This window comes from Parus major, chromosome 1A (assembly GCF_001522545.3).
Source record: "Parus major isolate Abel chromosome 1A, Parus_major1.1, whole genome shotgun sequence".
Classification (NCBI taxonomy): Eukaryota; Metazoa; Chordata; class Aves; order Passeriformes; family Paridae; genus Parus; species Parus major.
This window is the reverse complement of record NC_031773.1, coordinates 59,876,118-59,893,557: the sequence shown is the minus strand read 5'-3', so window position 1 is coordinate 59,893,557 and position 17,440 is coordinate 59,876,118. Positions and strand designations below refer to the sequence as shown.

Genomic DNA, 17,440 nt, shown 5'->3' with positions numbered 1-17,440 from the left:
AGGTTAGCAGAAATTAAACCAACATTTGGTGGAGACAAAGAGGTATTAAAGCAGTGTCAGCAGCAGATATCTCTGCTGCTTCTTTGCACTGAGATCCATTTACCTCACTGCACGTGACTGGCAGGACAGAAACACTCAGCATCAGTGATGGCAAACCACTGGCACATCTAACTCTGGTGCTGAAAGAGATCTGGGCTGGCCCCAGTGAAATTGAGTCCCACTGCCAGCTTTGGAAAGGCACGAAGGTCTGCTGCTGCTATTGGCACATTCCTCTCTGAGCAGAAAGAGAAAGAAGGAACCACTTGGAACTATAAAAAAATCCATCCGTTCAAGTTCCCACTCCTCACTAGTCCGTGGAGAGCTTTCCTTTCAGGCTCTGTGGGGCAGACACTTTTCTGCTGGCTAGGTTTCTAAAGCACAGCAATTCTCATTCAGCACTGGGGCTTTGGAAAATGCTATTAACCACCAAAGAACAGAAAAATGAGGAATCATTTTTTCATTATCCAAACACTGTAGTATAAAATAAGTTTTGCCAGCATAATTCAAACCTCTCCCTGGCATACAGAATCACACCAACACAGTGTGAACTCACATCCACGTCGCTGAATCCCTGTAAAAAATCTAACACTGCTGAGAGGTACGAAAGTTATTAGCCATTACCTAAATTACACAGGCACTCTACAGAACACATCTCTCCTTCGAGGATGATCCCAAGGAAACAACCTCCAGTTCCATGCAGCTCCCTGCACCAGGTGATCTGGTTCCACTGGGATCTCTCTCCCTGTGCAAGTGTGAACTGGCCTAGTGACCCTGAACCTGATTCTGCAATGCACTCAGACATTATCCTCAAGCACTGTTCAGGTGCTGGTTTTCATTCCTCCTGAAAATTTTTGTGTTTTTAATTTGAAAAAATAAAATATAATATAATTGCTGGACTACAGCATCTGGGAAGACTCAGTAACTTGTATTAAACTCAGCAGGAAAATTCACAATTTAAAAGCAATTGCGATCTCCGTATCAAGTGTCCTGAATCACAGAGTGCATCTGGTTCCTCCACTGCAGTGACTCTTGTTCAGATGACAATATCACTGCTCCAATGGCAGAGAAACTACATTACATCCTGAGAGGGTGTTGCAAGACCACTGCACCTTTGAGAGAATTAATGGATTTAGGTACTAACAAAGAAAGAAGGTGCAGTCACTTAATTTAAAACCATGGTGAACTAGAAAAACAGAAATTTAAGCACTGCTCCTTGCTAAAGTCAGTCTGATGTGGTTTTGTGATGCGTAACACATTGTTGCAGTGGTAATAACAGAACAGTGGGCTTGTTTTAAAGATGTACCAGGTGAGCAGTTTGCTGAGGCATTTGCTGAAGCAGTTTAATTTTGGGAAGCAGCCAGGGTGCATCAAGTTTCCAGCAGGGAATATGTCCAAGCTCAGCCTCCTCTCAGGAACTGGTTTACACTATCCAAAGTTTTCACAGCCACACAGACATAGCTGAATTGTCATTTCCAACAAAAATTATTTTTACAATTATTTTAAAGAAATAAAGGGAAAGTGTAGTAAGAAGTGTAACACCAGCACAAATACCTTTTTGAAAGAGATCACACTTGTTCAGGCTCACCATCCCTTCTCTTCACCCTCAAGCTTGTACTAGGTTAACCCCAACAACTTTCTGCATGGAAAAGGTTCTCCTAAACACAAGCCCTTCAAGAGCAAGTCCTCTGTAGTGCCAGGCAGGGACTATGGGCACTGCTGAGTTGAGAAGTCTCATTTATCATCAGCACATCTGGGCACACCTTATCAACACCTTGGGCAGGTGTGTCCGGTGACAAGAAAGACTCAGAACTATCTATCCCTGACACAGGTAAAGAGAGGGCAGAACATAGGGTAAGAACAATCTCAGTTCCAACTTCCCCATGACACAAGAGGTCCCCTCCTTGTCCCCTAACATTTCAGTACTACTGATGCTGTGCAAAGCTCCTTCCCAGCTTTCCCAAACAGAAGGTACCTATATTTTATGTGGAGGGACTGCAGCCAGACTCAAGCCAAGCACTGATCCTTGCTGTAATAATCACAAGGACAGAAATGGACAATGGAGCTTTGCTCCATAACTCCATGAGTACCTTGACATTCAGCCTTTCCTTACCCCCTCACTGCTGCTTTTAGCCTTACCTTGCTGTTGACCTTCATCTCAGTTTCCACAGCTATACTCCAGTAACAAGTTGCCATTCCTCAACTGTGTTCTTTGGTGACCAGCTTGCAAATTACTCCAGTTCACTAGTTAAAGGTTTGAAGAAGGACAAAACATTGATTTCCTACCTTGATCAGTTCCTTGAACTTGGGGTCTTCTTTTGAGTTAGGATCAATCATCGTGCGTTCCTCATTCTCCTCTGTTCAAGTAAGAGAGGAAACCTTAGTGAGATCCACTTCAGATGTGCACTGCTGAAACTACCACAACTCCACACCATGAAGGGGCTTGTCAGCTGATTGAGAAATGGTAGTGCCTACTCATCCTCTTAGCCAGGGGATGTCAGATGATCCAAGTGTCAGGCAATTTTAGAGACACACAGAAAGATAGAACAGCCCCACTTCCCTAAACCAGGACTGTCTCCCCTGACCTTCCCCTGCCCCATGCAGAATGCTGTAGGAAAATCCCTGTCCTCATGTCGGGCACATTCATAATAACACACCAAAAACCATAGTGAGCTACTTTTTTCCTTCTCCTCAAGTTTGAATTTACTTTCTCATTGAAAACACCTGTCCCAGATTGCAGGACCTGGAAGAATATAGTGAGCTTAATGCACTACACCCAGTGCAGCTGCTGAGATTTGGGCTGAGAGTTTGTGCCTCCACCCTCTGGTTCCCCAAAATTTGGTCACACATGTTCTCCTGAGTGCAAGAACTACTCAATCTTTGATTAAGCTCATGAAATAAAATTACCCCACTTTGTATCAGCTGTGCTAGTGCATGGGGGAAGAACATAAAATAGATTTCACAGGTGTCAAGTCTTCTATTTCTCCTGCTGATGAGCTGTGTGAGAAATGCTCTCTAATGACCAGAAGGCAGGCCATACACAATCCTATTTTCCTATTGATTTTTCAATTCTTTCTATCAGGACAACAAAAGAAGTGTTTTGGTATCACCTTTGGTCAGGCCATTGTCACACTGCTCAATGAAACCTTTAAAAACATGCAGTGACCAGCCTACAGTGACTTCCCATTGCAGTGCCAGACCTCACAGCTGTCACATGGGAAACATGACACACCCTGGACACGAGACTGACTACACAGTATTTAGTAACCAGCACCTAACTGGTCACCTTAGACCTCACCCACACATTTGGGGTCAGGGTTTTCCAGGGCTCTTTATTTTTATTAAAAAAATAAGATTGTGCTACCTAAACACACTTGAAAAATTTCCACAAACCAGTGAAAGAAACATTAATTCTTTTGCTGCCTTTTTCCCTCCCCATTCCTTTACTTCCTCATTACTGCCTAGGGTGAGTCAGGCAGTCTATCATAGGAAGTGACACCCACTACACACCCAAAACACTAACTCTGAACAAGACCCATAACAGAGCATGATTTGCCCCAGAACTTGGTCAAACATTCACTGGTGATCATGTCTTTGCAGGACAGGCCCTCAGCAGAAGTCCTGCATCTTCTAATGACATACCCAGCTTTAGTGGTATCCAGAAGAAATCACTGAAGACTCTCCTGGTCCAGACATATCAACATAAGAGCAACCAACACTTTGTCCACATCTTAGGAAAAAAGTACTTTGCCTTTCCTACTACTCACCTAATCAGAAAATCCAAATGACTAACAGTTTCTGGTTTTAATTTACTATTTTATTATTTGTTCTGATGTTTGATTTACTGTTTTGTAATTAGTTTGCTTCAACTAATTCCCTAGATTAAGAGACATATGGACAGAAAAAACAAAAGTGGTTTATTTCAACAAGTTTTAACATTTTTTTCTATTAAATTATGCTATTTCTCTTGCACGGACTCAGAGTGAGGGAATGGGGATGGACATGGGGAGAGTCCATAAACTACTTCACTCAGCACTGCTCTTCAAACTCCATTTAGCCTTATTAATTTCTAGTCTACGAGTAACATGCAACCTTTTTCAATTGTCACTTCCAATCCTTTCAGTTCCAACTGGGCAGTCTACATTCAGCAGCGAAGCAATGATGTGGGGGTCAGAGTGGTCCCCTTCTGCACCACCTCTGCAGGACAAAACTTTACCTAATAGTGTGTCTTCTGGATGGATGTCCACAGTGCTTGGGTTCATTGGTGCATTGATGGCATTTTTACCTTCTTCTTGGAGGTCACTCACTGGATATAAGAAAAAAAAAACAAAACAAACAGAAAGAGTGTAGTAAGTGCAAAGCTGGTGTATATTTAGGGGTTGGGGATGGTGTTCATAATAACAGCCAACATCTGGTAGATCCATTTCAGAACAGGACCAAAGTTTATGGAATGAAGAACTGCAGCCACAGTGGAAAATAACATCAAAGTAACATCCTTTTATAGCTTCCCATTAAACAGAGCTACCACAGAAGTGGCTGGAAACTTTTAGCAGGAAACCCAATTCTGTGGTAAGAACAAGCTCAGAGTACTTGTTTCTCCAGAAGGAAGGGGTGTGAGCTTTGCCTGCAGGATGACACCAACCTAGAGCAGGCATCAAACTGTAAAAACAAACCCTTTTTCTGACAGCATGACCACCACTCACTCCCAACCCTTTCCAGCTGCAGAACATGCAGCTTGCTATTGTCCTTATTAAATCCTCAGAGAATCCCAGGGAGACCTATCAAATAAAGATGAAAATGTATTAATTCAAATGCTACCACTTCATAAAATAGATGTGCCATGATCTAGTGAACACAAATCAGAATTTTTTTACCTCAAGCTGTCCTAAACTTACAACTCTCATTGGAAAACTCAATAAAGCAAACTTCATAAATAAAATGGAAGCTAAAATACTTCCCTGCATCCTACCATTAGGGAGGAAGTAAACTTGAGGACAAATACTGAACAGTTCTTCAGTATTTTCATGGAGCTTATCAGTAAGAAAAACATCAGCACTGCTGTAACACACTCTCCAAGGCTCATCTACCCTTAAACTCAGGTGACATTGAATAACAAGGCATGAAACCACAAGAGCTCCATATTTTCAGTGATAGCTCTGTGTAAGCATGAACTAAAATGACTTGTGGCAGCATTTGTGGTAGTCCAGTCTCCTTTGGGAGGGGTCCCACACTCTTTTCAGGGGAAAGCAGGAACTTCTAAATAAATAGGGTTTGCTAAGCAAACTTTTCTCAGGAAAGAAAAGGAGGAACAGTTAAATAATGGTCACAGTATCCCTGCAAGCTCTCCCTTTCAAGAGCAGTTATTATTCCCCTTTCCCACTGGAAAAACATACCACCTACCAAACATACCAGGCTTGACATTAGGATGCAGTCTGTGAAGGTTACAAAATTCTGCATCAGGACTTGCCATTTTCCTGCCTCATAGAAGAGGAAAAGCCAGAGATCTCACTGCCACAGTGGAGGACAGGGAAGAAGCAATCCTCACTGCTTCCCTCACAAAAAATTGAAACAAAAAATTGAAAAGGCGCTTAAAACAAGTTCTCACGTTTCTTAATTGCGGTCCCAAGAGGTTAATTAATTCTGGTTCACAGTATGATGCTGATCACGACTAAAATCCTCATTACGGAGTGCAAGCAACAAACCTCAGTCTCATATTTTGACACCTGATGGTTCCTGCCTGCAAACAAAACACAACGTCTTCAGGCTGAGATTTAACCTTCTGAATAAAGATGCTGATAAAGAAATTCTTAAGTTCCCCTTTTCAGCATTCCTTCTCATTTTCTTGAAAAAGTCCACACAAAAATGTCAGGGAGCAAGAAGGCTTCATACAACAGATCAAACCAGCTCTAACAATGTGCCTTATCCAGCCCTCTTTGCATTGCTCCTAAGTAGAGCTTTCTCACCCCAACAGCTCCGACACTGTGATGCTGCCAGGAGGCACATGACAATTCATCTGGAAACTGAAGCTTGATTTTTAAAACCCTGCTAGGACTATAAATGCCCAAACTTCAAGTAAGTCAGACTTATATAGGAACTACCAGCCTTATTTCTATGTGTAGCACTCTTCATTATCACAGCAGTGCTGACATTCTGGGAATGTCAAGTGTTCAGTAAGTTCAGGGCATCACTGTTCCCAGTGCTCTGCAAATGCAGAGGAGAGCTGCTAAGTTCCTTCAGACGTGAATGCATGGCCATACAATGCATACAGTGTATGTATATGAAAAAAATTATGTAAACACTTCAAGCCAGAATACTTCAAAATGCAGCCAAACTAGATTTATTCCCAAAAGTCCAAATAAGGTGATGCACTTACTCTTTTATTTTAATACAAAAATTTTCTCTCCCCTTCCTAACAAAAATACCTTGTTTCTGAGCAATTTACTAGAATGGAAAAAAACATTAATGCAAATTTGTGTATTAAGCCCCCATCCCTCATGACATGAAGAGACACATAAAACCGTCATGCTCATCTTCAGACCACGTGTAGATGTGTGAGATCCCAGGGGACCAAAACATCCTCTCCTACCTCTACCAGCAAAGCAAGGCTCTGCCAGCAAAAAGCTTCCTGAAGCTGCTTCCCAGGAAGAGACCAGCACACCAGGTCCTTATGAAGAGATTCCTTTCACAAAGGAACTGTTTCCTACCTCCTTTTTTGCGCCTCCTACATAGCAGTCCGGCCATCCTGGCCCCAGCAGCAAGGACAGGTCACAGACAAAGCCCATGGGGTGTCTGAATACTGACAGAGTGGCAGCAACTGGATAAGGCACTGCCACCTCCAGACTGCCAAACCCCCCTAATTTGGGCCTGGTGACACAGTAGCAGGCACTAAGGTCAGCTCCCAGCTGCCGGGGATGGGGGCCAGGAGGGAGGACACAGCACTTGGCCATGCTCCCAGCCAGGAATTCCTCCCCATCCCAAGAGAGCCTAGTGCCTGACTTGGCCTACCCTGGCTGCCTAAGGGCAGGCACCTTAGGGACGGGGTTTTCTGTGCTTCCCAAGAAAGTTACCTGCACCTCTTGGTGAAGGCACAGCTGGGTTTCCACAGCTTGCCCCAAGGGACACACGGGTTCACAGAGGCAGCATGCAGACAGGCACCTGCACTTAGGAATGTGAACTTTCCAGGGCATTGCCTACACCTGCAGCACTCCTTTCATGCTGCACTGGAACAATGCTGAGGACTTTCTCCCTGCTCACTGCTCCCACTATTCACTTATACTGCTGAGCAAAGAAAGAGAAGCAGGAACAGGAAACAGAGCCACAATGCTGGAAAGAAAAGGGAGCCCACAAAGGAGCAAGTGGAAGCAGTTAATAATCAGGATGGAGCAACAGGTACATTTCTGAGAATCCAACAGGTATTTTAATGCAAATTTACAACAAAGAATGGCTTTCAGCCTGTGCTTTTGTAAACTCAAAGGTACTGTAGAAGATTATGGATATTAACAGATTAGCAAGAGCCAGCTTCCTCATACTGGCAGCAGCAGCTTTGCTGTGAGGTTTACCAGAAATGTCCATGTAAGAGGCATTGACTGGCAGAGCAGAGCTGTGCTTGCACGACAAGTTATAGTCATGATAGGTCTCACATGAGGTATTACTGCTCCTTGCCTGCCCAGTCACAGGACTCCTTTTCCCCTTCCCTTGCCGACATAGAACAGCTTCCCCTGTGGTAATGGCACTGGTCTTTTGCTCCCTACCCAATGCTGGTTGTAAAACACCTTTCACTAAAGCCTCAGATTGCATTTCAGACACCAGTCACAGCAAACCTGCAGCAGGGGAAAGAAGGAAGGGGTAGGACGTTGACAACATGCCATGAAGGAGAATGGCTTAGTCCAGGCTGGCTTTCAGCAAAAACCCTATGTTTTCCCCTAAACTAGAAATTCAAATTCACATGTAAAAGATTCTACCAGTCTCCAAGAAAGCAGCAAGGGTTCTTGGCAGCTCTGCAATATTTTGACAATATCCTGGCAGTGCCAGCAGTCAACATGATTAAGTCATATTGGAAGCTGTGCTGGCCTTTGAAACAAATTAATAGAACAAGCAGATCACACACACGCGGAATACAGCACTACATCTGTAAGCCAGGCATGCTGTCTCAGACATGGGATTACAGGCAAACTGCACACAGAACAAGCAATTAGCTACAGAAACTTGGGAGTGCCACCAGAGCTGTCAAGGATTTCTCAAAAGCCAGGAGACGGCCTTTAAGATCAGCAGGAGCACTATAAAAAGATGTCCCCAGCTTTCTCCTTTTTAAAAGGAAGAGTCAACTGATATCAACAGCTTTCTACCTTCACTCTTAATTTTAGTGTAATTTAAAAAGGTATCAGCAACAGAACAGGTCACTTCAATCTTTGCCATTCACAGCCTTGTTATTAAAAACTGACCGTAAGCCTCTGCATCTTACAAACACAGATGGAAAATGCTACTTAATTTTAGCTCTGGTTATTTCTGACTGCAAGGCTGAATCCCACCCTGCAGCAGCTGTTGTGACACTGATCCCAGGGTTTCTGTGCTTTCCTTTGCATTCATCCCATTCAGCCCAGCTGGCTCAGTAATGCTGCCTAACCACAACTTTTACATGATGCGCTTCCGTCTCATGATTCAATGCTAGCTTTGGAAGCTATCAGGCTGCTTTGATGTCCTTGGCTCCACTGCAGATGATCCTTTCAGGTAACTTTGTCCTCCTCTCTGGTGGGAGCAGCGCACAGACAGCAAACGTGCAATGCCCAGGTAACTCCAACTGCATGGGAAGCTCCCTTCCTGCCCCCAAATTCTTACTGCTTCCCAAGTTTCCTTCTCACCAGAGACAAAACTGTGACCAGATGCACTTTTTCAGACAGCAACTGACCTGCCTGCATTCATATCCTTATAGTCTAGATCACCACGTGCAGAATAGAAAGCCCATATTCAAGAGCATTCCTAGCCCTTTCAGAGCAGTGACACATTCATCCACTCACATCTCAGAGAAGAACATGGATACAGGTTATGCCCTGGTTAAGCAGCAAACCTTTGCATAAAAGATCAGGTATCAGCTGGAGCTCCTGCTTTCCATGGGAGAGGTCAGACCCGAAGGCAACAAGTCCCTGAAGACTCTGCAGTGTCTTAACTTGCTCCTCTGCCTATGACAGGCTAACACACTGCCTACAACTAAATTTCCATCTGACGAAATGTTGTCTTCAAAACCACAAGCTTTCTAGGCCCATTTAAGAAAAGGCAGTTTTGCTAAATCTCACATTTTCTACAAAAAACTGATAAACTGAAGAACCAGGCCCAAACATGCTGCTACACTGCCCTCTTTTCTAGAGACAGCTCAGATTACTGATCACTGCACTTTTACAAAAGGCCCCAAGATCTTTTCCCAGAGGCTGTGGGAGAAAGACAAACCAGTCATTAACTATAAAAGAGAATTAATAATCCCAGGCTGATCAAAGGCAAAGACTTGACCAAATCCATATAAAGGCACTGTATCGAGGGACTGCATTCAAAGCAGAACTGTGGTAATAAAGCTAATTATTTATATGCCTCAGGAGGCAAGGCACTTGCAATGGCCAGACTCTGGTACATAAAGAAATGAAAAGGTGTAAAAAGAAAATGCAAAAGCAAAGCCTAAGGCAACTCCTAGGAAAGGGCTGTAAAAATGCTTTTGGTTTAGTTACAAAGATCAGGCCACACCTGCTTAAATGGATGTGTTAAAATTTGCACAGGTAAGTGTTGTACTCTGTGACTGCCAGAACAAAGATTTCCCCTTTATTTTTGCCAAAGGTAAAATATGTATCTAGCATAGTAAAAGCATATTCAACACTTGAGCCAGTTGGAAATGTTTGTAAGAAGTTTGGGCTTCGTTGGTTTTTATTGCGAGAGTGAAATACTTTTTTCATATTTTCACAAATAAGAATGTTCTCATCTTTCTAGGGAGCTGCTTGGACAGGTGTCTGTGAAAAGAGGATTTCCATTTTTTTGCTGGTGTTATGTCGCTGTCTTCATCAGGCAGAGGGATCCATTATGGCAAAGAGGCATTCAGACTTCATCTTGAGCCCGACCTGCCAACTCACCCCTTCCTTTTGCAGGCATTACTGTTCCAGAAGCCACATTATGTCACAGAGTGAGGAAACTGTGTGTCAGAAAACTAGCCAGATAAGAAACGGAAAAAAAATATAAAGTTAATTTTGACTGTGTAGACACACAAACATTAATGCTGGGCAAAATTAATTAAAAGAGCCAACCAAAAAACCTTAAATAAAATAAAACAGCACAACTCCCCCCCCCGAAAACCAAAAAAACCCTCCCAGAAACAACAACAAAAAACAAACAAAAATTCACCACCAGAAAAAAAAAACAAAACAAAAACAAACAAACAAAAACAAACAAACAAACAAACAACCACAACCAACTCCACCCCCATACAGCAGAAATACTATTGTGGACAAGAATGGTGTTTTAAAGTATTTGTAAAGTTACACTTAAAAAAGATAATAGGTGGATACCCTCAAGGATACAGAACAGATAGCTTCTACACTCTAGGACATTCATTTGCTTTGTCCTGAATATGCTTCAATCCCAAAGTTTTTTGACTGGGAAAAGCCAGACAAGAACTGAAGCTTAAGAGAACCCTAAAAGCGGCCAGGGAAAGCTATACTCCTCCCCCTGCACACAAGTTCTACTTGAAAATGGGAAAATGTACTCTTTCAGCCGCCCCCAGGTATAATTCCCTCTCAACAAAGAAAGGGTCATTTCTCCCCATGAAGAAATGGTGGAGGGTTATGTTCTCCTAAGGACACTGCATGAGCACCAGAACAATTTTCAACAGAAAGGGTAATGTGGAATCAAATCTGATGTATGAGAGCACAAGGAAAGACAAGGTCTGGTAAGAAAAGGAAAGGACTGAAGGAGATTTTGGGCTAGTGTCCAGTCCCAATAGAAAACTGTCAAGGCACTTTTAATTTACTGCTATCCATTCTCCATGAAATGCTGTGTTCTCCTAGGAAGTCCTTAGTGCTCCCTCAGGCTTTGGTGTCCTCTTACAACCACGCAGCTAAAGGAACAACACCTTCATGTCTAGGATCCCAGCCCAAGATCACAAATGAAGCAGGTTGATTTCCATAAGATGCCAAGCACCAACAAGGCTCTTTTAGCCAAAAGCAAATCCAGAAACCGGAACCAACTCACTGCTTAAGGTACCCATATTTAATGGGTCCAGTGAAAGCAAACCACCAAGGGAGAAACAACAGAAGCTGCCAGAAGCAAAGCTAACAGCGTTACTCTGGAAGAGAGACACCCAACCCATTCAATCCACTCTTGTCTTCTGCACCATGAAGGAATATGGGAGAAAACAGCACTTCAGTTACAGCCTCCTACAAGCTCTACCTCTGGATCCCACATACACATCTAACCCTGCAAACTTTATCAAACAGAACACTCGGCTTCAAAAAAGTCACTACTGCATCTCAGGCTAACAAATTTTACAAGTGACCAGCTTTTCATTCCTCCACCAACTTCCTTTCATCTCCTCCACATTGTTTGACACTTCATTTGTAGGTAGGTACATGAATGAACCCCACTTAAGTTATCTGCCAGGCCAGTCTCACCTCTCCCCATATCCTGCTCTCCCCATATGCTTTGCAGAGAGGGATGAAAACAGTCACCACCACCACCAAAAGTAATCTACTGTGCAAATATGAGAATATTTTATGCTGCTTCTTCTTCTGGACATGTCAAGAGAAGTACAAAGCATCAGACTCACTTCTGAAGGCGCTGATGGCAGGTGAGCAGCAGCAAGGCTCCGTCTTCCACCTCTGACAGGACAGAGCTCAACAGCCAAATTTCAGGGGAATGGAAAGGAGGCTACACATATGACTTGCACTTCCAAAAAAGCAACTATTTTGCTCATGCAACATGACTCTACAGGAAGAACAGGCCAAGATAAATGGTTCTGCAGACCACAAAAATTGCACATGCCTCATTGCTGCAGTTTCCCAAATGTCACCCAGAGAGACAAGAAAAACCCTGAAAAACACTTACATGCAGCAATTCTACTTGCAACACACACTGAGAGTTTGCTAGTAAATACCAGAGGACCAGTGGAGGGACAGGCCATGCTCCAAACTAGAAGCTTTACCCTAAACACTCAACACACAGTTTTCAGTGTACCATATCCCGAGGATGCTCATGCCCAACTTCACCTTTCCCAAGTTCTGCCTGCACTCAGGGCAGTAAAGCAGCGTATTAAAACTGAGATGAAAGATCCGTGTAAGGAAATACTACAAAATACAAGGGAGTTTCCTCAGTGGCTTCCAAACACGTCATATGGGAGAAATTATTTAACTTGTTTCTTTGAGCACCAGAGAAGCCTGTCAAGACAAGCACTTCAGAAAAAGTACCACAGACCTCACAGTAAAAGCCTGGAACTCAGAGCCTACAGCCAGATAAAAGCCACTCCATGAAGGGAAGGTACAGTAGAGATAGCGGCTGCCATAAAAGCAATTAGATGTTTAACTCTGCTAGGTTTAAGTAAGAAATAGCCCCAGCATTTCCCAATGGAGCTGTTGAAAACTATGTAGAACAGTGGAGCCAATCAATAGCCTTTCCAGTCCAGTCTCCCAAGCACAGCCCTCAAGGGATAGATATATATATGTGTGTGTATATATATATATATAAATGCAATCACAAAACGAGCGCCAGCCAAAGAATAAAATCAAAACAAGTCCAAAGCACAAGAAAACATCACATTTCACCAAGTATCAAAAAGACCTGCCCCTGTTTTTGTTCATTTACTTAGTCAGCACACTAAAGGATTTGCACAGGATTTGCAATTCCAGCTTTCTGTGGTACTTTTCAAAGCCTTTGCACTGGAAATGTCAGGTCCTGTAAGCAAGAAAAGGTGATGTCTCTGTGGTGCTAGACATCTTAAAGACTTTCAAGCTCAGTTACAGGTCAGTCCCAAACCAGGGAACAGAACACATCCCAAGATGTAAGACAAAGAGCTCATGCAACACAGGGGTAGCCAGAAGGATGTTTTCCTTCCTCTTCTTGCATGTGTTCTTAGTCTGTCCATGATTGCAATGGATATGGAATCTTTCACATTCCCCAAAGAGAATCATCTGGCCAGCTATGTTGCAACATGCTAAATCAACCAAGCCCCCTAAAACAATAGTGCCCACCTCCTGTGCTTTCAGCACAAGAGTGAAATTCCCCAGCTCAGACAGTTTCAAATTGCGTCTGCAGCCTTGGAGAAACCTCGTACCAACCACTGGATCAACAACAAATGAAGTACTCCACTGAGGACGCCTTCCACTGAGATTCTGGGTAGCATGGCACCTATACTTAATGCCATTCACCGGAAGAAAGTCCCTCACTCAAAGTTACAATTTCTTTTACCATATGGAAACATGGAAACAAATATATAACTTTCTCCCTCAACCATGCAGCAGGATGGGCACTAGGGCCAGGACCCTTCATCTTCCTGTTACCATCTGTCTCTTTCCCTGACAAGAGACCCTCAAAAAACTCAGAGTGAAACTCAGAAACTAAGAGAATACAATCGGAGAAACCTCCCTTGGAAGGACCTAAAAAATTTAGGTTGAAGCTGGACTGGTGCTGCATTAGGTTAATGCCTAAGCCAGGCACGACTGCTTCTTCTCTTCCACATGCATAAATAAAACCCAACCTGCTTTACCGCCAGCACATCTTGTTTGCTCCTGGCATGGCAGGGCCATTTTGCAGCATGATACCCTGGATGCAATTAAAATCCAGTTTCCCAATGATAGGGCTCCATTACACAAGTGTATGTAATTACCTATCCTTCCAGTTGCAGAGAACAATGACGGAAGTAGCAGGAAGAGCCAGTAGATCAATACCTGACTCCAAGTCTGGTTAGGGTCTGAAATTTTGGATTTTTTTGATCACAGATCAATCTGCATGACACAAAGCCTGGTGGTGACAGATGGGATACATCTGTCTCAAAGGGGAATAGAGTCTCTTAGGAGGCAGCTCTGAAGGGGAAAGGGGTCCAGGAAGGCTGGGCATTCTTCAGGAAAAAAGTTTATCACCTTGGAAGGAGGGCAAGCAACTTAGGAGGACTACAAGGATGGCATAAAATTATGCAGGGAGAAAATTAAGGGGGTCAAAACCCAACAAGAACTTAGTCTGGTTCCTGCTATAAAGGACAATAAAAAATGTTTCTAAAATGCATCTGTGGCAAAAGCAGTGCTAAGGAAAATCTCCACTTTTTATTGGACGCAATGGGGACACAAAATGAAAAAAGCTTAAGGAAATGGCAGAGGTACTTAATGCCTTCCCTGCCTCACTCTTTAACAGTCAGGCTAGTTGTTCTCCTTGTACCCAGCCCCTGAGCTGGAAAACAGGGACAGGGAGCAGAACAAATACTGGAATCAGTTTTGGGACTTCTTGGAAGAAAAGACATTGAGTGTGTCCAGAGAAGGGAAAGGAGCTGGGGAAGGATCTTGAGCACCAGGAGCAGCTGAGGAGGGCTCAGTCTGGAGAAAAGGAGGCTCAGGGGGATCCTTCTGGTCCTTCACAACTCCCTGACAGGAGGGGACAGCCAGGTGGGCAGCCAGGCTCTGTTCCCAGGGAACAAATAATGAAACAAAGAAGAAATGGCCTCAGGTTGTGCCAGAGGAGGTTCAGCTTGGATATAAGGAAAAACATCTTCACTGAAAGAGCTGTCAAGCACTGGAACACACTCCCCAGGGAAGAGCTGGGGTCATCATTGCTGGAGGTACCCACAAGACTCATATACATGGCACTTGGGGACATGATTTAGGGATGGACTTGGGGAACAAGCAGACTCAATCATCTACTTTTGCAATTCCAGAATTCTAAGTAGAGCATCAAGATTCCTGTCAGACCAAATTCTGTAATGTTACCTGAATTTCCATTGGAACCAGCTCACTGTAACAATACTGGGAGCCATACACAGGGAAGAAGGCTAACAACAATCCTGAAGCACAATTTCATAACCCTTCTCCTGTAAGAGAATGGTAAGTGGAAAGTGCAAGTAGTTACTTTTTCCTATCATTTTTGAAGAAAATCCTGTCAATTCTGCAAAGCCTCCAGATCCATCTGCTGGACTAGGCAAGGCGAAGAGTAAACAACACTATTCTATTTCAAAGTGACAGAAGTGTCTGCATCTGTTTAATGGCACAAATGCATGCATCTGCCAAACAGACCTAGAGGAACAACACTTTCTGAGGATTACACATTCTTCTATTTAAAGACACTAAAAAAGACACAACACCATGCCTCTATACAGACATCTCTTCATCCAGTTCTCAGTCTCCTTCCTTACTCCAAGTAAACTGTGTATTCAATCATCCCACAGCTAATTAAAAATTAGCAGTAAGACCATATGGCAGCTGTAATGGAAAATACACTATTTCTTTTTTCAGTGGATTTCATTATGATTCAACCACACAATGAAAGAAGTGCTAAAGAAGGAACTGAAATTCCAGGAGTCAAAACAGTTTGCTAGTTTTATAACCAAAATGCAGCATACATTGGAAAAAAATTTTATAAAAGTCTGTATCTGAATGACAGACAGGTCTTGGGGATTATAAAGGAAACTTCTTTGACCTGGAGAAACAATCATTGAAAGGCAGAACTGAACTCCCAATTTACTCACCACCAGAAAAGCCAAAACCAGAATCTCATTCCATGGCCTCCCAACTCAGCCTAAGGGCTCTGGAAAGAAAGGAGTTTGCACAGAGTGAAAGGAAACAAATCGGTGTACAGGATTTGTAATAAGGAGTCCCACTGCTCCTCCAAGAGGAAGTGACAGCAATTTAAGGGCCCAGAACACAAAGACCTACTGCCCCCAGTACATGCTGCCAGGTGTGTGCTCTCTCTCCACATCTGGTTTTCAGAGCAGGACTTCACCGGATTCAAATTACAAAAGGCTGACACCACATGTTTTTCACCATCCTGTTCCAGCCAAACTAGACATACACAACAGACAGCACAAATTTCAGGTTGGAGCTTTCTACTTGGCCATCAGAAGAGTACAAATTAGGAAATCTACACCTGAGTACAATATGCGTAATCCTGGAGACATCACTTGGCCACTGGCCTATTAGCTGTGCAACACAGAGGCTTCTGTTCCCACTTCCCATCAGTGCTGTGTCCACTCCCAAAGGCAAATAGGGTCACACACAGCTGTTGGTTTAGACTCCCTGCCCACAGCCACTGAACAGCCTGTACTGAGCAGAGCTCCAGCATCCAAGTTCAGGAAATCCTCCTGAAGTAGCCTGGCAGAACCCCTTGATAAGCAGTGCTGCCCCACTGATCACACTCCCCATCATCCCCTTCCACCTCCATCCTCCTCACAACAATTCACACCTTCCTCAGCAGGGCAGAAGAGCGGATGCAGCCTATGACACCCACCAGAGACAGGTATGCTACAGCCACCACAGAATCACAGAAAATCTTGAGCTGGAAGGGACCCACAAAGCATCAAAGTCTTACTCTGGCCCTGCACACACACCCCAACAATCCCATCCTGTGCTTCAGAGTGTTGTCCAAATGTTCCTGGAGCTCTGGCAGCCTTGGGGCTGTGACCATTTCCTGAGGAGCCTGTTCAGTGCCCCAGCACCCTCTGGGGAAAGAACCTTTCCCTGATATCCATCCTAACCCTCCCCTGACACAGCTCCAGCCGCTCCTTGGGTCCTGTCCCTGGTCACACAGAGCAGAGATCGGGGCCATCTGCCCCTCAGCTGCCCTTAAGGAGGAGCTTCAGCCCCTGATGAGCTCTGACCTCAGTCTTCTCCAGCTGAACAGACCAGTGCCCTCAACTACTCCTCATACGGCTTCCCCTCAAGGCCCTGCACCATCTTAGTAGCCTCCTCTGGACACTCCTAGCCCTCTTCTCAGCACAAGGCCTCCACCAGGCAAAGCAAGGGCCAGTCCACACACATCATACAGATCCCAGGAAAAACCTGCCACAGAGGCACATCCCTTGTAAGTGAGAGTAAACAACTCAGTTGGTTGGGCTGTGCCCTGAGAAGAAAAGCTGAGCTTCATCAGTGACAGTGCACGTCCACAACACATCTCAGAGAGCAGGCAGAGGGTGTACAAGGGTGGGGATAAGCAACTACCAAGGTCACAATGTGGAACAGCTCAGGGCTGTGCAGAGTAAGGCACATGGATATTGTGAGAGTTGAGCAGAACAGAGCCTGTGCCATCAGCCACATCCTGACACTGGCACAGGTTAGATCATTCTCTGGAGCCACCTCAATGACCTTCAGGTAGTTGGCTTCTCTAACAAAATACCCAGACTCTGTTAGTTCAAAGAATCTGGAGGTGTTCTCAAAATTGCTCTAATGAGCAGAGGTCAGCA

At 44.0% G+C, this 17,440-nt stretch overlaps 1 protein-coding gene across 1 annotated transcript in view; it reads right to left on the bottom strand.

Moving 5' to 3' along the window:
- PARVB (parvin beta) overlaps window positions 1-17,440 on the bottom strand; it is a 51,678-nt gene that overhangs the window by 27,171 nt on the left and 7,067 nt on the right. Inside the window, exons 2-3 of the mRNA XM_015627676.3 lie at window positions 4,253-4,342; window positions 2,323-2,393 (exon numbers count right to left, since the gene is read on the bottom strand). Coding sequence (XP_015483162.1) covers window positions 2,323-2,393; window positions 4,253-4,342 — 161 coding nt within the window. The remainder of the gene's footprint in view (window positions 1-2,322; window positions 2,394-4,252; window positions 4,343-17,440) is intronic.